Here is a 17,406-nt window from a genome sequence, read left to right as displayed (position 1 = left end):
AGTATGCCAGAAATACTACCCATAATTCTGTTCTAGTTGTGATTTCTCTAAGAAGTCAGGGTAGAAATAGTTTTGCTTTCCTCACAGCTGAGGTGCAGACAGTAATGTTTGTTAACACTACAGTAATAAATCGACTGCTTCATATCACAGATCTGAAATAGTTATCTGCCATGTGTAGTTACATACAGAAGTTCACTTGATCCACTTTCTTGTGGTAATGCTTTGGCTTAGAGACAAGAGCCCCATCAGTTTCACTTGAACTATGCAAGATTTGTTTGAATGGGACAGCAAGTCAGATAATTTAAAATTAAAATTAATACTACAGTGGTCCCTTATAATAACATTTAAGGGCTCCTGACCATAAAATGCTGTCCTCCTTCAACTAACTCAGAGTCCAGTTCTGAGAACAGACAGGTGAATGCTGGAAGTCAGTCCACAAACAAGAGTAAAGAGCTTCCCATGAGTAATGTGATTCATTCACCCAGTTCTATGATAAGCTCTGGGTCAGAGCAGCATTATAGAAGCAAGCATCCCAAATATCCTCTCAATGATTGCTAATCTAAAAGAAAGCTGAAGATCTTTGCCCAAGTGAGAAGAGACTCACAATGAAACTGAAATTGTTTTGCTCTAATCTTGGAATGCCCTTTTGTGAACTTGGAGCAGCAATTGCACTTGGAATGAAACAGAACAGGAACAGAGGGAATTGAACATGCTGAAAGAAATAAAGAGAGTAGATTCAGGATCAAATTCTACACTTCACTGTAATTCCATCATTTTCAGTGCTCATAGGCATGGTTATACAGAGCACATTTATATACAACCACAAAAAAGGGGGGGAAGGCAAAAATCCAAGTAAAAGGTAAGCATCATAGCTCACACACCAACTTCCCTCCTGCCATGTCACCCAAGCAAACAAGCCTCCCAAGAGATTTTTAATTTAGGAATTAATATTTTACAGTGTCAAAGATTTGACTATCAGAAGGAACTTCTGTGATAAGCTGTTATACCAACAGCTACTGTATTCATCCTATTAATCTCTATTTGATGTACAGCATATTTTTTAGAAATAAATTCTACTTTGATTTAAAAGCTTCATGCAAATTATGAAATTTATTTTGATTAAGCCTTATTCAGAGAAAAATTTGAAAAAGTATGCTATTCTGACATTTTTATCTGGATGAACTTATTTTTTTTCTAAAAATTCCTTTTAGAAATGTAAAGTAGCAATTGCAGAAATGCCAATAAAAGCAAAACAAAATGGTTTGCTTTGCCATTGTTTTTCCAGTGATCTTCATCTAAAATTTTTGTTGCTGACTTTTTATTATTCATCCTCATTTGATAGGATTTTTTTAAATCTCAAAATCTCCAAAGTATGGAAAAATCATGTGTCTTCTAGCCCTCCAGCTGGAGCAGTACTGCCCACCAGTCTTCAGTGAGTTTATTACTGCATTTACCTACCTGCTGTCACTCTGAATGCTTTTAATGGATTCATGCATTTTTAACACATCTGCTTCAAAAGAGGCTATTGCCTACAACAAAAAGAAGTATCTGTTGATAACTGTATCAGCAAGAGCATTTCATTTTTACATGCAAGTTTTATTATAGGAGTGTATGGCAAGTTTTGGATCTGGTGAATCTACAGAATTACTAGTTAACCTTTTTAATTTAATGTATTACAATCAACTGATGCATTAAAGTATTTCTAATGGCTGGAAAATTTATTCTATAGAATAAATTCTTTGTTCTATGACAAATTTAAGTGTATGAGAATTTGTTTGAAATTAGAACAAAATCCATATTCCCAAGAATTTCTGCAAAATGGAATATTCTGATTTGGGAACAATCTCTCTCAAGTCCCACAGCTGCTTTGAGACATGGAGATGGAGAGAGAGACTGTATGTAGAAGAGAGAAGAGAAACTCCTGGTCTTTAAATGGAAGTAGCATTCTCTGGACCATGCAGAGAACAGTAGCCCAGAAGTCAAGGAGACAAACACTTTCCAGCTATGCTACTTTTGAGGCATGATATAAGTTGGGCAGGAATCAGAGCTGCCAGGAAATTATGAGACTAAGAGCTGGATCACTCAGGACCTCCATATTCATAGATTCTATTAAAAGCAATCATTGGACTTACTGTCCACATCTTTTCAATCAAAGTGGAAATAATCTGAACTATAAGATCTTAGAAATGAGTATAAAACTGATCAAAAGGAATTCTCAGCCCAGAGAGAAAATAAACAAGAGAGCAATGAACCTGACAGAATCCCAGCACAGGGATGCAAGTCCTGTCCTGCTGTTTTCTAAAATGACAAATGCCAACTGTCAAAATTCTATGTTTAAGCAATGTCTGCCCACAACATCTCCTGCAGATATCTGCTGGCTGGCACTGTACCTTGAGCTGGGCAACAGAGACAGATCTTCCAAAGGCAGCACAGGAGTAGCAGCCAAAGGAGTGACCTGATACACTAGTATTGTGTTACTGCACCCCTTGGCTCCTGGGAAGAACAAGATGAGTGGATGACAGAAACTGGCTTGAACACACAACCCAGTGTTCCCTGTATTCTGAATAAGTGCAGAGCTACTAACCTCTCAAAAAGTATAGAAACAGAAAACTGCTGTGTACTTTTTTTTAGCTACCCTGTCCTGTCCACTCTTTTGTTTCTTTGGAGGAAAGCTAGGAATGGATTAATAGAGACCTTTTGTGCATTAGCTATTTTAGTTGGAGTGGACACTGCTCTGGGTTTATCCCAAGAGGGCCCATTCTGTCCTCTTGCTATTTCCATGGTAACAAAAATGGCCTGAGTCTAATAAGAATTCAGGCATTCTTCTTTGACATTTGCTTGCAGTAGGAAGACATGATGGCCTTTTTTACTGTCAGAATAGCAAGAGGACTCCAGACTCATCTAGACTTTAGCATGCTACTGTACGACATCTCAAAAAACCCCAAAGCAAATATTCTTACAGGTGCTTCTGAACGTCATGAAAGTGAAGGAGTTAGTCACTAACCCTGGGAAGATAGCAAATTCAAACCTCACTAAGTTTTCAGATTCCACATTTTTCACCATAAGTGAGGAATTAACAGAAAGGTGAAGCTGCCCATTACATTTTCATTGTAATTAGAAGGCAAGCAGATAATTAACTTGCTAGATCTTCTTCACAGCTTTAGCACTATTACTGCTTTGTATTTTGCTCACCTGAGCTATTGTCTTGCCTTGCTCTGGTGTCTTCTTGTTATTCTCACTCTTCTGCATTACAGTCCTGTTTTCAGGTATGAACCTGGATGACTCTGGGACACAATTATCCACTTGGAAAGACACATTTTCAGGACCAGGTCGTGATGAAGCACTGAATTCCACAGAAGGACTGTATACCAACAGAGAAGTAATGAGTAGGGAAAGGATCAGGACTCACATGGTTTTTCTACCCAGGAAGATTCAAATGCAGAAAACTAATGCAGTATAAATAGGCAGACAGATGTGCTATTGACTAAGCAAGAAGTAAAGTTTAGCTATGCCTGCTGGAATATTTTGGTTGAGAGAATGAAATTTCTAAAAACAGATTCCACTCTCCCAACAGAATCTCAACACAGGATGTTCTTTCCACCCATTTATTCTCAATGCAATTTGCTGCTTCTCTTTTTTGCTTCCTTTAGCCAAGAGTTAAATATATTGGGAAATTCAACTACAAAAAATAGCAAAATATCCTGCTGTTCAGTCCATCATATGCTAGGAAAAGCCCAGATATTTATCAGCCCCACAGTAAGAGACACCTGTAACAGCAACCCCAAATTCTTCTTTGTCTCATTGCTATCCAAGCAGTAGGTAAGCAAACTCGCAGAATTAAATAGAAATCTCAACTGATTCTAGAAAGATTAAATTCCATTCAAAATTATTAAATATTGTTTTGTTGCTGAATATGAGAGAGGAAATATTAGCAATGAAAGGTGCTTTGCATTTTACATTCTAAAAAACAAACACTGAAATAATATTCTCCATGAGGATCACTGTAACTATCATCCATTGGTCTTATAGTACATAAAGAAATTGTCTTCTAACTGAAAACCTACCAGAGTAGCACAATCCAGATTTATAAAAATATTTTTATCCTCCTTCACATAAAGATGGAATTAATTATTTTAGAGAGGACTGCCCATTTGTTCCCTATTTCAGCCTCACTGTAGCCTCATTGGGAGAACACGTGAGGTGCAAGACAGTTGCTAGATCTTTATACAAATAGTAAGGAATCTCACCCTTTGTATGTTTCTAGTGCTAATCTCCTATAATCATCCCCTTCAGTTTCTATACCTAAGTATCAACAAAAATCTCATAGCAAGGAAGGAGACTATTGGGAAACTATTAGGAAACTATTGGGAAAAATCTCAACATAACTTCCAATGCTCATTATTAACCACTGTGATGAGTGGAAATACAGTAATGACTTTAAATATTAACCAAAGCACAAAAAACAACTGGTCAGAAAGAAGAGGAATGGTGAGATCATCTACTTGCTATTGTGAGTGATTCCACAGATCTACAATTTAGCGGGACTTGAGTAGAATGCCTGCCAGTGAATGCACTGTGGGTCACATGTGGAAAGTATTCACAGTTAATTTCCAGTGGATTTGTCACAAAGGACGTGCTTAAGAACCCATGCAGTTGTAAAGGTAGTAAATATTTGCAATGCTTGGCCCCAGACAGAGTGAAAAATACAACATAAGGAAGGGAAGCAAAACACAAGCCTGTTATATTTTATAAGACAACTGATCATTAGGTTGTCAGCATGGTAACCATAGTTAAGCTACAGAACAATGTGCAGCAACTTCTCAGTTATTCTTTCCCTTTTTAATAGAAAAATCACGACATGGTATCTGTCATAACAAAATCCCTTACTCAAAGGACATAATGAAGTGATATTCCACAGCCTGCAATGCAGAGATTATAAATTCATCTGACACCAAAACTCACAAAGTCTTCTTGTGAGCAGGGAAGTGCCTCTCCTCCACTGACTCCAGAGCTGTCCTTCTCTGAGCCTCTTTTCTTCTGCAGTGCTCTTGAAACAGGTTGTTCCTGATGGTGCGGAGAAAGTGCTTTGCGTTTGCCTTTGCTGACATCTATTAGAATGAGGGATAATAAAGAAGAAAGTGACTTTTTCAACAGGTACTGCCCAGAAACAGACATATTCCAAAGCAAAGGTCCATCTGTTCATCATCTGACGAGGCTCATGGCTGCTATCTGAGCCCTAGAAGGGGAACTGAAGTTGGGTAATGCTGCAGGACCACAGGTAAGAGCAGCTCCAATTCTTTTAGGCAAAATACTGAATGGATCAAAGTCAGTATATTAGGAAATGCCTAAACACAGGATTTTGATAGTTACAATGATTAAGCTCACAGTCACAACAATAATTCTGCTGACTAGTATCTAAGGAAGAAATACTTTTATACTTGTATAAAGCATTTTTAGATATAGTCTTCCATGCCTCACATCCTCCTCTCACAGAATACAGTAAAATACACATCTATTATCACAGGAGTGTCAGGCTCATGTACAACGACTAAGCTCAGTAGCTGTATTATTGGTGGACACCAACCAATTCTGCCCCAGGTGACTGCTGTAGAACATGGGGTGAGCCCTGACAGGCTGAACAGGAAAACAAGGAAAACATAGCACAAGTCTCCTAGTGCTTCTCAACGTGGTAGTAACATTACCACAAGGTGTCAGCATGGTAAGGAAAAACTGCTGATATTTCAAACCCCTACTCAGCAGGTCAATCCTCGATAAAGACACTGTGAAAACTTACCCAGACAAGGACAGCATCTGCTAAGAGTGGAAGGTATGGGGATAGCAACTTACTGCTGATTATTTTATGTCCCACACAACAGATACAAAAATGGTATCTGCCACAGTGAGTAGCTTATCTTTGAAATTTTGGTATAGATTTTGGCCTGTATTGTAATATTTGGCCCATAAAGTAATATTTACAGAGTTTGTGTTATAGTAGGGCTTCATAAAGGAAACCTAAGTTCAGTGATTCAGTTGCAATTCTGCAGCGACAATGTGGCTGCAATCCAGGCTGCAACATCTCCTGCCTTGGTTTAGCTCTCGTCCTTTCTTTTGGTGCTTCTACAAACACACATTCCCATTCACTCTCCATTCATGCTAATTTTAAGGTCTCTACTTAGAAATCTCTTAATGAAGAGTTCAGTTAACATTTGACTTTCCTACTTTGTCACAGATGGAGTATGAGGAAGAATATTTGGAGGACTGAACTGTTATTTTTAATGCAGATATTGAGCATCCAGATATAATTTCTCACAATGTTAGCAATGTGGTTTTCTTTTCAGGTAGACAGCAATGAAGTGGCAAGAGTTTAATGCTGCCTCAGACAAAGGGTGACTACAAGAACAGTCTAATAGTCTTTAGTTTTAGTGCAGACACTGGCTGCCCAGGTATCTTTCACATTAAGTCCAGAGGATTGGGAAGGAGATCAGGAAGTACAGGTTTTTAGAGAAGCTTTCCTAAGTGCTTTTCAGCTCATTTACTGGAACAGAAGGATATTGTTATACAGATCCACAAAAAGCACAGCAGCATCTGGAATCTCCTGCTCAAAGGAGAACCTGGTCTTCCAAATACAAATTCCCAGTGTTGTACTTTGCCACTAGTGTGATGATAGCACAAGTTGCCCTGCAACAGAGTCCAGGTATGTGATCATAGTTGGGCACATGTTGCCTCTTTGTGCTGTATCCCTAACTGACTGAGACAAATGAGTCAGAAAGGTTTACAATAAAGTGGAAAAATGGAAGACATTCAGAAAAGAGAGAAAGAAAAAGACATTTCATGCAGGAGTTTGTATAACTTTAGGATTAATAATTTTCTGGATGAGTCTGCATTGGGATTGGGATGAAGGAACATTGGGACATTGAGGGGACTTTTCATAGGTTTAAGGATTATCTGCTAACAGAAAATTTGCCATAAAACTCCTTAAGAAGAAGACTTGCACTGGGATATTTCATAGCTCTATTCAGTTACTTCAAAATGAAACACTAATTCTAAAGTTAGAAGCCTGCTTTTGTCCCTTTCCTGTCTCCCTGTTCCCAGACTGATAATGCTGATATGTCATGGCCATTATGGCTAATACACACATAACTTTATAATGCTTGTAGTTCAAGAATCTACTGCCTACTTGCCTCCATGAAGAACCTCAACAGAGAAATTAATCAGTACAATAGGACTCTACCTGCACACAGTGTTCCACAACAGGATGTGATCTCTTATGTGGCTTGCAGAGACGGCCAGTGAAAAAGCAGGCTTGGCAAAGGTCAAAATTGAGGCACTTTAAACAGCGATACCTGTGAGGGAAAACAAAAATATTTCTTTACCTCCCCACAAGTAAGAACTTGGTGTAAGTAAGCCTGAATTACCTCCCCACAAGTAAGAACTTGGTGTAAGTAAGTGAGCCCAGATCCCTGGGCTCTGAAATTCAAAGAAACATCATAGTTAGAATAATGACTTTCCTCAGCATTCTCTGAATTCAAGTTATTTTGCACAATTGATTAAGGACTTTTCTCCAAACCCACCAGTGGTTTTGATCTTATTTATTTGCTGCATTGAAATGCAGTCCATGGAAGAAAACATTGTTCTAGCACCATTTCCCATTTTTCAGAATGCAGTTACAATTTCATATGCTTCTCATTCATATGCTTCTCTATTTGCTGCTTCCATGGAACTGTAATACTGACGTAGGAAGCATAAACAAAAAACTAAAAATGCAAGAAACTAAACCTACAAGCTAACAATTAGTGAGAATATAGTAACAGTAAAATGCTCTTCTGAGCATTCTGGTCAGATGGTAATGCATAGTGTTCTTTTTATACCACTATGCCATTTTATAACATTACTTAGATGACTAAGATGCTAAGATGGAAAACTTAACGAGCCAGTTAATACAACTGGTTACAGGAAAAATAACTAAGAAATGAGATACACAGGTTTCATTGACTTTAACTTTGGACTGCCAGTTTACCTTTGGCAAGTTTTCATGTTTGTGCTAGTGAGCTAAAGAGAAGTAGGATGAAGGCTTGAACAATGGACTGCAGTGGTTCTCTCTATCCCTCTTTTCCTGGTTAAATTAGATTACATCCAAAGCTTGTTACATATTACATCAGTTACAGCCTGTAAGGTAGGCAAACAATGGTAAGAACTAATTGTGTGGATGCTAAAGACCACTGACACACCTGATGCCTGTAATGGGGAAAACTTTGCAGACTCTGCATCTAGCTTGCTGAGAAACCATTTCCATGGCTGATAATCTGTAATATGTAGGGAGTCACAGGAGAACAGCAGGCTCTGATCTCAGCCAAGACAGGAATTTTTCTTCAACAATAGCTGCATTCAGAACCTAGAAAAAATACATGTCTCAAGCTCATACATTCACTTGAAAAAAACTGGTGGTTTATCTACAATCTCTAATAAAAGATCTGATACTGGATTTTGCTGGCATAAATTTTCCATTCATGTAAAATGTTACTGGGTTCCAAAGGTTTTGGAATAAATGCGAGAGTCCTCAGTAGTACCTTACTGAGCATCTTTTCTATAGATACAAATCCTCCCATACTGTGAGACTGATGATCAGCCCTGCTTCTTAAAAGTAGATACTTGGGGATGTTATGTGGTGGTACACTTGAAGTTTTAATCAATCAGCAACATTCAGAATAATTTCCCAGGACATCAGAATTTCACTCACCCCATGGAAACAGTCATGAATTGCAATTTCCACACAAGACAGAGTGCAGCCTTCTCCCACAATGGCTGGGATCTACAACAAGAAGAAAGGCTCAGAAACACCTCAATAACAAACAGATGTTCCCGTCATGCTCTGCTGCAATGGTGACAGCACACAGATGGTGAAGTATCTATAGCAATGCCATTTTACACACTATTCTGAAGAAAGCCCGTTCATATTCATGCCATCAGTATGCAGTTTCACAGTTCAGGGTGAATGATTTGTTTCCAACTCACTTACTGTAATGGATAAACATACTATATTTCCACACTATACTACTGAAGTACCCTGAGTTTAAATCCCAGAGGTCATTTTCAAATCCCATTTTCAGCACCAGTTCAGCTGGAAATACCTGTATGCTAAGGCAACTTGCTCCAACTGCAACCTATTCTAGTGAGTACAGACATCTGCTTTAGGAACAGTTGTATCCAGCTGTTTCCAGGACCTATAAGCTCAGGCAACATGAATGCACAGAGGCATTCACTAATGAAAGTGGTTATTTTGAGAAAAAAGACAGAATTTGATTGTTTTACCTACTTTGCATGATAGCTCCCTACATCCACAGTGTCCTGTTAACTTCAGTCCCATAACATAATCAAACATAAAAGGTATACAACCACGAGGTGTTTTCTTCTGCTAGGTTAATACAATCCTACAAAATCTGTTGAGTAACAGCACTGCACTGACATTACCTGATTTAAGTCTGTTAGAAGGCTTCTCAGGGCTCTACGGGTAATCAGTGTCTCCTTCCCATCAGGGACAGCATAAAACTGGGAAAAAGCTGAAAACAAGGAAAAAAAACCTGGAATCTTAGCAGAGCCTGAACTGTCTTCAAGCTGTCTTCAAACTGCTATGGTAATTGCAGTCTAACAAATAAACCCCTCCAGAAAGTTTCACTATATTATGTACCTAACAGGCTCTCAGTGACTGCTGTGACCATAGTTCTCCCCATAGCGAGGGAAAGAGAAGGAAAGCAAGGAAAAAAGCAATGAACTCATTCTTAGAACATTAGGAAAAATATTATATGTTTGTACAAGAAGTGCTTTATTTAAATTGTGTATTGTTAATTTAAAGCCATGGTGTTTCTGTTCTTTTCTGCTAGGCAAATAGAAGCTCTACTTAAATGTCACTATAACCTCTTCTGAAGCTCTCTATTGCAAAGATGGCTATAGATACTGATTGGAAAGCATTATTCTGCATCAGCCTTTCTCTACAACTAAGCAGTCAACATAATTTACTTTTTTCATGGCAGAGCTGACTTTTCTTTTACAATAAAAAAAAATTACAATTGAAATTTCCCTCAGTGTTCAGTATTTCAGGTAGTGTATAAAATCATACATTTCCCACCTCTGTATTTTGCCAGTAGAGTATCTCCTGAAAGGGAAATTAGGGCAGCTGCAACAGATCTAGTTTTGAAATACCCTGTTCCAGATCTAGGAAAATTAAATAAGTTACATTACATTCACTGAGAATATAAAGACTGAAATATCTAAAGAATAGAATACTACTATGTAGGAAGAAAACTTCAAAACAAATATCCTTTTATAAGTATAAATGTAACCAAAGTGACATTTCAGTGATACTTTATGTCTAGAATCCTTTGTCATTAAACATAACTGTAGAGTTAACTGTTCCAAGATACCATGCAATCATAAAACAAAAAGAAAACATCTCCTTCAGAGACTTCACATTCCAAGTAAAATGTAATTTTACATTTACAATGTATGTCCTAAAAATTCTGTTCTTTTATATTTAAGGAAAGCCTTCCCAAATACAGTAGTGAATAAAGGATACAATCTAAATTTTGCATATATCATCAGGCAGCTCCACTGTGCCATGCAAGATACCATGCAATCATAAAACAAAAAGAAAACATCTCCTTCAGAGACTTCACATTCCAAGTAAAATGTAATTTTACATTTACAATGTATGTCCTAAAAATTCTGTTCTTTTATATTTAAGGAAAGCCTTCCCAAATACAGTAGTGAATAAAGGATACAATCTAAATTTTGCATATATCATCAGGCAGCTCCACTGTGGCCCCAGATCTGCACTAAGCTTCTCTTGGGCTGATTGTACTTAATTTCACTGAAACTCAATTTAATCAAAAGGATATATGCAGGAGCAGGGCATTTAGTTTTGACCGTTAGATAATAAATAATGTAGATTAATTTAGATCCCAATTTTGTGACATAGGCACCTAATGGAAAACACCAATGTTTTTTGTGAAGACAATGCAGACATTAATCAGAAACCAGAAATCAGGAAATCCCATAATATTTAAGATATTACTTTTGCAAAGCTTCAAAATACCATTACATAAAATTTTCTTCAAGAGACCTTAGATAAACCCACACTGTGTAAAGCTGCAATATACTCTCTAAAGTACGAACTGCATGGGAAATTGTCGCTTTTCCAGAAATTTCAAAGAAAAAACTCCAAGACTAAAACTGAAGTACACACTCAAACACCCTTAAGATGTTTATGTAAGTTTATTAAGTAAATACCACAAAAAACATGGAAAATTCCTATGTGCTCCTAGTGTTAATAGTGGAGAATAGCACTGTATAGAGAAAATACTATTAGAAAATTATAAGAAGCTTTTTCTATCTTATATACATGTCGAGAAACTTGTGAAATTCTATTTAAAAAAAGAAATAGCAGCAAAAAGAAAATGACACTCCTAACACAGTCCTAAGAAAACAGACTAAAAACTAAGATAATACTGTTAGGAAGATTCTTCTAAATAATTTCCCTACAGCACACAAAAATTACAAGATACTCTTGATGTTTCTAGCTTTGTTTCTTAATACAGAATTTATTGTAAGCCTTAACTGATTAAAAAAAAAAAAAGTGGGACCTTAAGCAATAGTGATCATATGAGTAATGAATAATGATTCAAGAAAAAGTCCTGCAGACCACTTACATCTCATTTACTTTCAGTAAAAACTTTGCTATGATGTAGAAGGGAAAAATTTCACCTGTGGCAAATAACTTGTAAAATGAACTTAGTCTTTGTCTTTGAAATCTGATACAATCACAAACCAATCCTGCCTTTAGTGAATTAACTCATTATTTACAAACAATACATAAGAAAAATACACTCTGCAAGGTGTTTCCTTATTATTTTTAGAAACTTTGCTATTCACAAAGCTGCTCAGCTGCTCATCAATTTTGTTTCATAATTGGTAGATGAACTTTTTAAGCTTGAGGAAAATGAATAACAAAAAGTGACTGGCAAATTCCTGACCTGTGCATGGGTACTGTTCTCCAGAGGCAAATATGGATTCATTTTTAGGAGTGTATGAAAATATCTCGGAAGTCAGAAGAAAAGCTACTCTGTAAAGCTGTTCAGAGAAAAAGTCAGCATGGACTGGCAAAAGTCTGGATTTCCAGATAGTTTTGGGAACACTTGAGCACTGTGTTTCTGATGTAGTTTTGTGCCTTATGTTCCTACAGCTGAACTACTCCTAGTTTTTATACAAAGCAAAACCAATCAAAATGGGAGAGTTTCACACAGAAATGGTATGAGAGCGGTAGAAACAGACTTAGTCTAGGAATACTCTGGGTAGGAGCAATATGATCTTTAAGGTCCTGTCCAAAAACACGTTCTTCGATTCTATGGTACTTCACAATGGATCTACATTTCTTCTTCTTATCTGTCATACATGGAAATCAGTAGGCCCAGTGTGAATTCAGCAGCTCTTGGATCTACCTGGCCTGGTTTTTCTAACCTTGCCCTTTGGAACAATTTCATCAGCATTCTAGAGATTTGCTGCATGTTCAGAGAAATCTGCTCTTCCCTCTGGCTTTGTTCACTTGATAGGATGTGCTGAATCAGAGAAATGTCAATCAAATGTGAGAAAATTAAGGAAGAAATTAATGAGGATCCCTGCCTTTTCATGAATGGAAGCATGTCTATTTTTTATCAGAAATGCCTAGCTAAGACAGGTCGGTAAAATGAAGCCTAAAACAGTACACCACATAAAAAGAAAACCAGTACCTGTGGTACTTCCACATTGACACAGAGCATCAGGCAGATAAACCATATCAGGGCTGAGACCAGACTAAATATATTCATAGAAGAGCATCCCCAGATGAAAGAAATATGTCCAAGGTCAACAAACTAGTCACTTTCTCTGTGCTACTCTGAAGACCTCACTTGCAATACTGTGCATTCTTACAAAGTGAGCTAGGTGACCAAGACTTCGTTGCATAACTCTCTGCTTGCACTGGTTTCTCCCTCACTTCAAAGATAAGGAGAATGAATACTAACCAAGAGTTTTCTGGTCTATCATATTCTATTTTGCTCTCATAAATTCTTATAGTCCAGTCAATACATTTTCAGTAAGCCATGATTATTTCCAATAAATCAGCTCCTAAGAAACACATTAGAATTTGACTTTTCATGAGCATAATAATACATGCTACATAGCAGTGTTGCAGACTGTAAAAATAATTTGATTCTGTCATAATTTTAGAATTTCACTAATGTATTTCCATTGACATTCAAAAGGAAAAAAAAAATCAATTTGTATATGAAGCACTATCTAGATCTTAAGATTTCATAATCCATTCTGAAACTCCAAGGTGGAAAATGAGAGAGCAAAGTAGCATAATAACTCATGGTGATAGCAATACAAATTTTATACAGACTCTTCTCCCTGTGAAAGCATAGAATTCTCTTTGGGTACTAACACTGGCAAAGACTTTGTACTGGGCGTAGTTTTAGGGCTGTTCTGTATACAGAACTCTCAACATCATTGAAGGCCTCTGTGAAAAGAAAACAAACACACATTACAATAAAGTTTTTCATTCAAAACTAACTAAAAATCAAAACAACCAAATTTGGAGTTTCGAGTTGATCAACACTCTGAAGAAAAATTTTGGGGGAAAAAATAGAAGACAAAAAGATAACATTTTCTTTTTTTTAAAATAACTTTGTGGGTTGAACGGTCTTCTTGTAAACAATGACACGATTTCTTGTAAAATTAGAATTTAACATAGAGAGCACATAGTTTTTTTTGGGAATCAAGTTTATTCATATATCAGAACAAAGCCTATGAGGGTTATGCATTGCACAAACTTTTAGCCAAGATCATAATGAAATAATATTTCTTCATGCAAATAAGTTTTTTGATTAGAGATGCTCTTCTTCAAGGAACAGTTTGTCAGTTTGCACAGCAGGGTTATTATTTTGGATGCCTATTATTTCAAGCACCAAACAAATCTTCTGTCAAGATCAACATGTGGGACTCTTGCAGAAGAAGACAAGTCCTTTACCAGAGCAAATTATTTTTGACATAAATAATTTTAGCAAACCCACTCAATCTGCTTTACTAAATCCCATAGCCTTATATGATTTCAGCTTATTTATTTCACATCCATAAAGGATGTTTTTCTGAGTGGAAAGTAAGAGATGCTGACCATGACCTATACCCGATACTTTACACATACTTAGGACTTCAAGACCAAAAAACAAGGCTTGTTCACTAAACTTCAGAAACTAGAAAGGGATTTATCAGTTATCCTTCTGTCCTCAGAGACTCTTTTCTCCTGCACTTCAGAGAGTTACACACAGTTGATTAAGGCTAAAAATAAGCAATAAATATGTATAAATGAGTACAAATAACTCACAAAATACTTCACCTGTTCACCTGGAAAGGAGCCAACCTGTGTGCAATGGTTTCCAAGAAATACACCAGATTAATATTAATAGTCAGAAAATTATGGGCTCTTCTGGTTCCCAGATGCTGCCTAAGCTATAGAAAGATGCCAATAACTGCTATACCATCTGTTTAGTCCTGCTCTTGTCGTACTATGTTTTGTGATATTATTTGGAGATGCAGTGTAGCATGTCATACAATGTGAAAAATAAGTTTTGACTTCCATGCATCATCAGTTCTCTTTCCTCAATAAACTGATCCAAAGCCCTTTTGAAAGCAACAGAACAACTCCCACAGTTTTCATTAGTCTATGGATTAAGTTCCAAATGCTTATTCTCAAATAAAAATGCTAGAAATATACACATGATTCAACTCAAACACCTTCCATGCACGAGATGATTTTCAAATTGAAGGGAATCTGTTTTAGTAGCCATCTGCTACTTAATTCTAGTCCACCCTTACAAACAAAATGTGGCCTCAAAGTAGGGCATTCTGTCCCTGTCAAGCACAGTTCCAGAATTAACTTGTGAGAACACATAAGTAAAATAGCAAATCATTTTAGAATTATTACTGATGAGAGGCTATTTAGGGACATTAAAATCTTTCATTTCTCATAGGAAGGGGTCTTCCCCTCTGGACAGAGAACCATCATGTAATCATTTTGCCGCGGGTCAAATTTCACCTTAAGAAATATAAATGCCCTTTGTTGAGAAACTGACAAAGGAGTTCCTACACACATAGAAGTGTGCTGATTCCTGACATCTTCAGCTGGCTACCTGCTATTCTGCATTTTGAGGTATTTGCTCTGTGGCAGATGAGGTGTCCGCTGAAATTTTGCACTCAAAGAGGGAGTGTATAGCCATCTTCATGCCTATTCCAAAGTATGAAAAAACCTTAGCATTTATTATAAATTAGGGATCACGGTCCTGTGTGCCTGACCATTCCATAAGCCAATGTGATAGTGGCAAGGAAGGTGCCTGGACAGATCCAACAATAAAGGTAGGACATCTTACCTGTGTAATTTGTCATTTACGTGCTACAGCACAGAGATTCTCAAAGTGGCATGATTTCATTAAAATTCAGTAGTTTCTATTCAAAAAGACATAGAAATGCCTTTTGAGAAAAGTTGGGGAAAAATAAGAAAAATCCTTACCCTGCAAGTCTGGATCCATTTGAAATTAACAGATGGCATTAGGCATTCTATAACAAAACAAACCAAAGTGTAAAACCACATATTCTAGACAGAGACATATTGAACCATTCAAATTAAACCTTTTAATCTGAACAATTCACTGGATGCATTTCAGAAATTAAATTAAACAGAATTACATTAAACAAAATAGTTTTGGTGCCACGTGCAGAGAAATGCCAGCAAATGGCAAGCTCTCTGCTCAGCATAAAATAGGAGTAATTCAAGTAACTGCAAAACTGTAGCAGGGCAAAACCAATCCTCAAAACAGTTTTAAGTACAGGAAGTGAGATCTTTCACTATTAAGAGCCCAGTGTTTACATGCAGTATTACTACATGGTCCATAGTGTACAATTTCAGGTCACAGAGGGCATATCTACACCAAACTCTTCCTCAGATTCACTGATTGCAATTACTCAAAAGTGTTTTCTAAAATTTTCGAGCAAAACTAAAGTTTTAGGCTGAGCTGACATTATTTCTTATTGAGCTGATATGGAAAGGAAAAAGGAAGCTTAACCATGAACCTACTTACATCAACAACCATGAAAGCAAAAGTAGTTATGTCCCTGTAATAATGGAAACTGAATGTCTCCCCTCAGGATTTATTTCACTAATGCTCTAAACTACATTATATTTTCAATCACAGAAATAAAAATATGAATTACCTGCAAGTAACTATCTTTCAGCTAACAATGCAGTTGCGAAACACTAGGTATAATGGATCTAAGTCACACAAGATTACAAAGGCCACCTATGTGGCATACTGTTCAGAACAAAGGGAAAGTTTGCTAAAATAAATAAAAATTAAATAGTTGTAAATTATCTAAAACTTAAATAATAAATATGGTGTTAAATCTGAACTTAAACAAATGGTCACTTCTTACATTTTTTGAGTTAGAATCATTGATCATTTTTCATAAACATGACAGAATACTGGCCATTTATGAAGCATATTCAATGATCTAAAATTATTGAGTCTACCATAAATATGCTCCTTCACCATTTTAACTGGTGAAAGCTGCAACTTTGTGTTTCAGTCCCTAAATTTCAGTCATTACCTAAATTTAAATACTTAAAATACTGAGATACAGATTTGCTTTAATAGTCTTTTTCATTCAAGACTATAATGCCACAGTTTTTACTGTAGTCCTTCTTTGAAAAAAATACCACTGTGTTTCTTTTCCAATATTCTATTTTCTTTCTTACTAAGGGTTACTTACTGCAAAACTACAGCACTGCCCAGCATTTACAAAGGCATATAAGTTTGCCTACAGATATATATTCATATGCAATAAATATGATACAGCTGTTCCTAAAATAGCTGCAATAGTAGGAGCCTCTGTATAAACATTCATGTACAGAAAACAGTGAAAGAAGACACGGGGCAATGAATTAAACATAAGTGTTTGGTGAAAGCTACATGTAGCAGTCTGGAAGGCAGACTTACAAATACACAGCTTGCCTCCTTTATTTTCTCTATACCAGAGCTACATAAAATAAAGTGGATGGGATGAATGTAAAAATATCCAGGTTAAACTCACTTAAATTAGAACTCATTAGAATTTGCTCACTCAAATAAGAACACATCCACTGACTTAATGAGTTATACAGCATGCATAATCCATGAGTGCTTGATACTTACTATAAGCTGACCAGATCTCTGTCCAGTACAACACAATGTCTAACATTTAAATTACCCATATGGAAAAACACTGTATAGTCTCGTACTAGGGCATTCATAGTCTCAAAGTCAACCATGTGTTTCTGTGTTTTAC

At 36.6% G+C, this 17,406-nt stretch overlaps 1 protein-coding gene across 1 annotated transcript in view; it reads right to left on the bottom strand.

Annotated features, from left to right (window-relative positions):
- Positions 1-15,629, bottom strand: part of DYTN (dystrotelin) — a 54,215-nt gene extending 38,586 nt beyond the window's left edge. Inside the window, 12 exon segments of the mRNA XM_053947360.1 lie at positions 1,459-1,529; positions 3,193-3,361; positions 4,963-5,108; positions 7,232-7,343; positions 8,229-8,392; positions 8,738-8,809; positions 9,469-9,557; positions 10,124-10,209; positions 12,421-12,634; positions 13,349-13,353; positions 13,477-13,549; positions 15,596-15,629. Of these exon segments, the coding sequence (XP_053803335.1) occupies positions 1,459-1,529; positions 3,193-3,361; positions 4,963-5,108; positions 7,232-7,343; positions 8,229-8,392; positions 8,738-8,809; positions 9,469-9,557; positions 10,124-10,209; positions 12,421-12,634; positions 13,349-13,353; positions 13,477-13,549; positions 15,596-15,614 (1,220 nt within the window). The 5' untranslated portion in view covers positions 15,615-15,629.
- Positions 15,630-17,406: the final 1,777 nt, after the last annotated feature.

Source organism: Vidua chalybeata, chromosome 7 (genome assembly GCF_026979565.1).
Source record: "Vidua chalybeata isolate OUT-0048 chromosome 7, bVidCha1 merged haplotype, whole genome shotgun sequence".
NCBI lineage: Eukaryota > Metazoa > Chordata > Aves > Passeriformes > Viduidae > Vidua > Vidua chalybeata.
The sequence above is the reverse complement of the archived record's forward strand: the minus strand, read 5'-3'. Positions and strand labels throughout refer to the sequence as shown.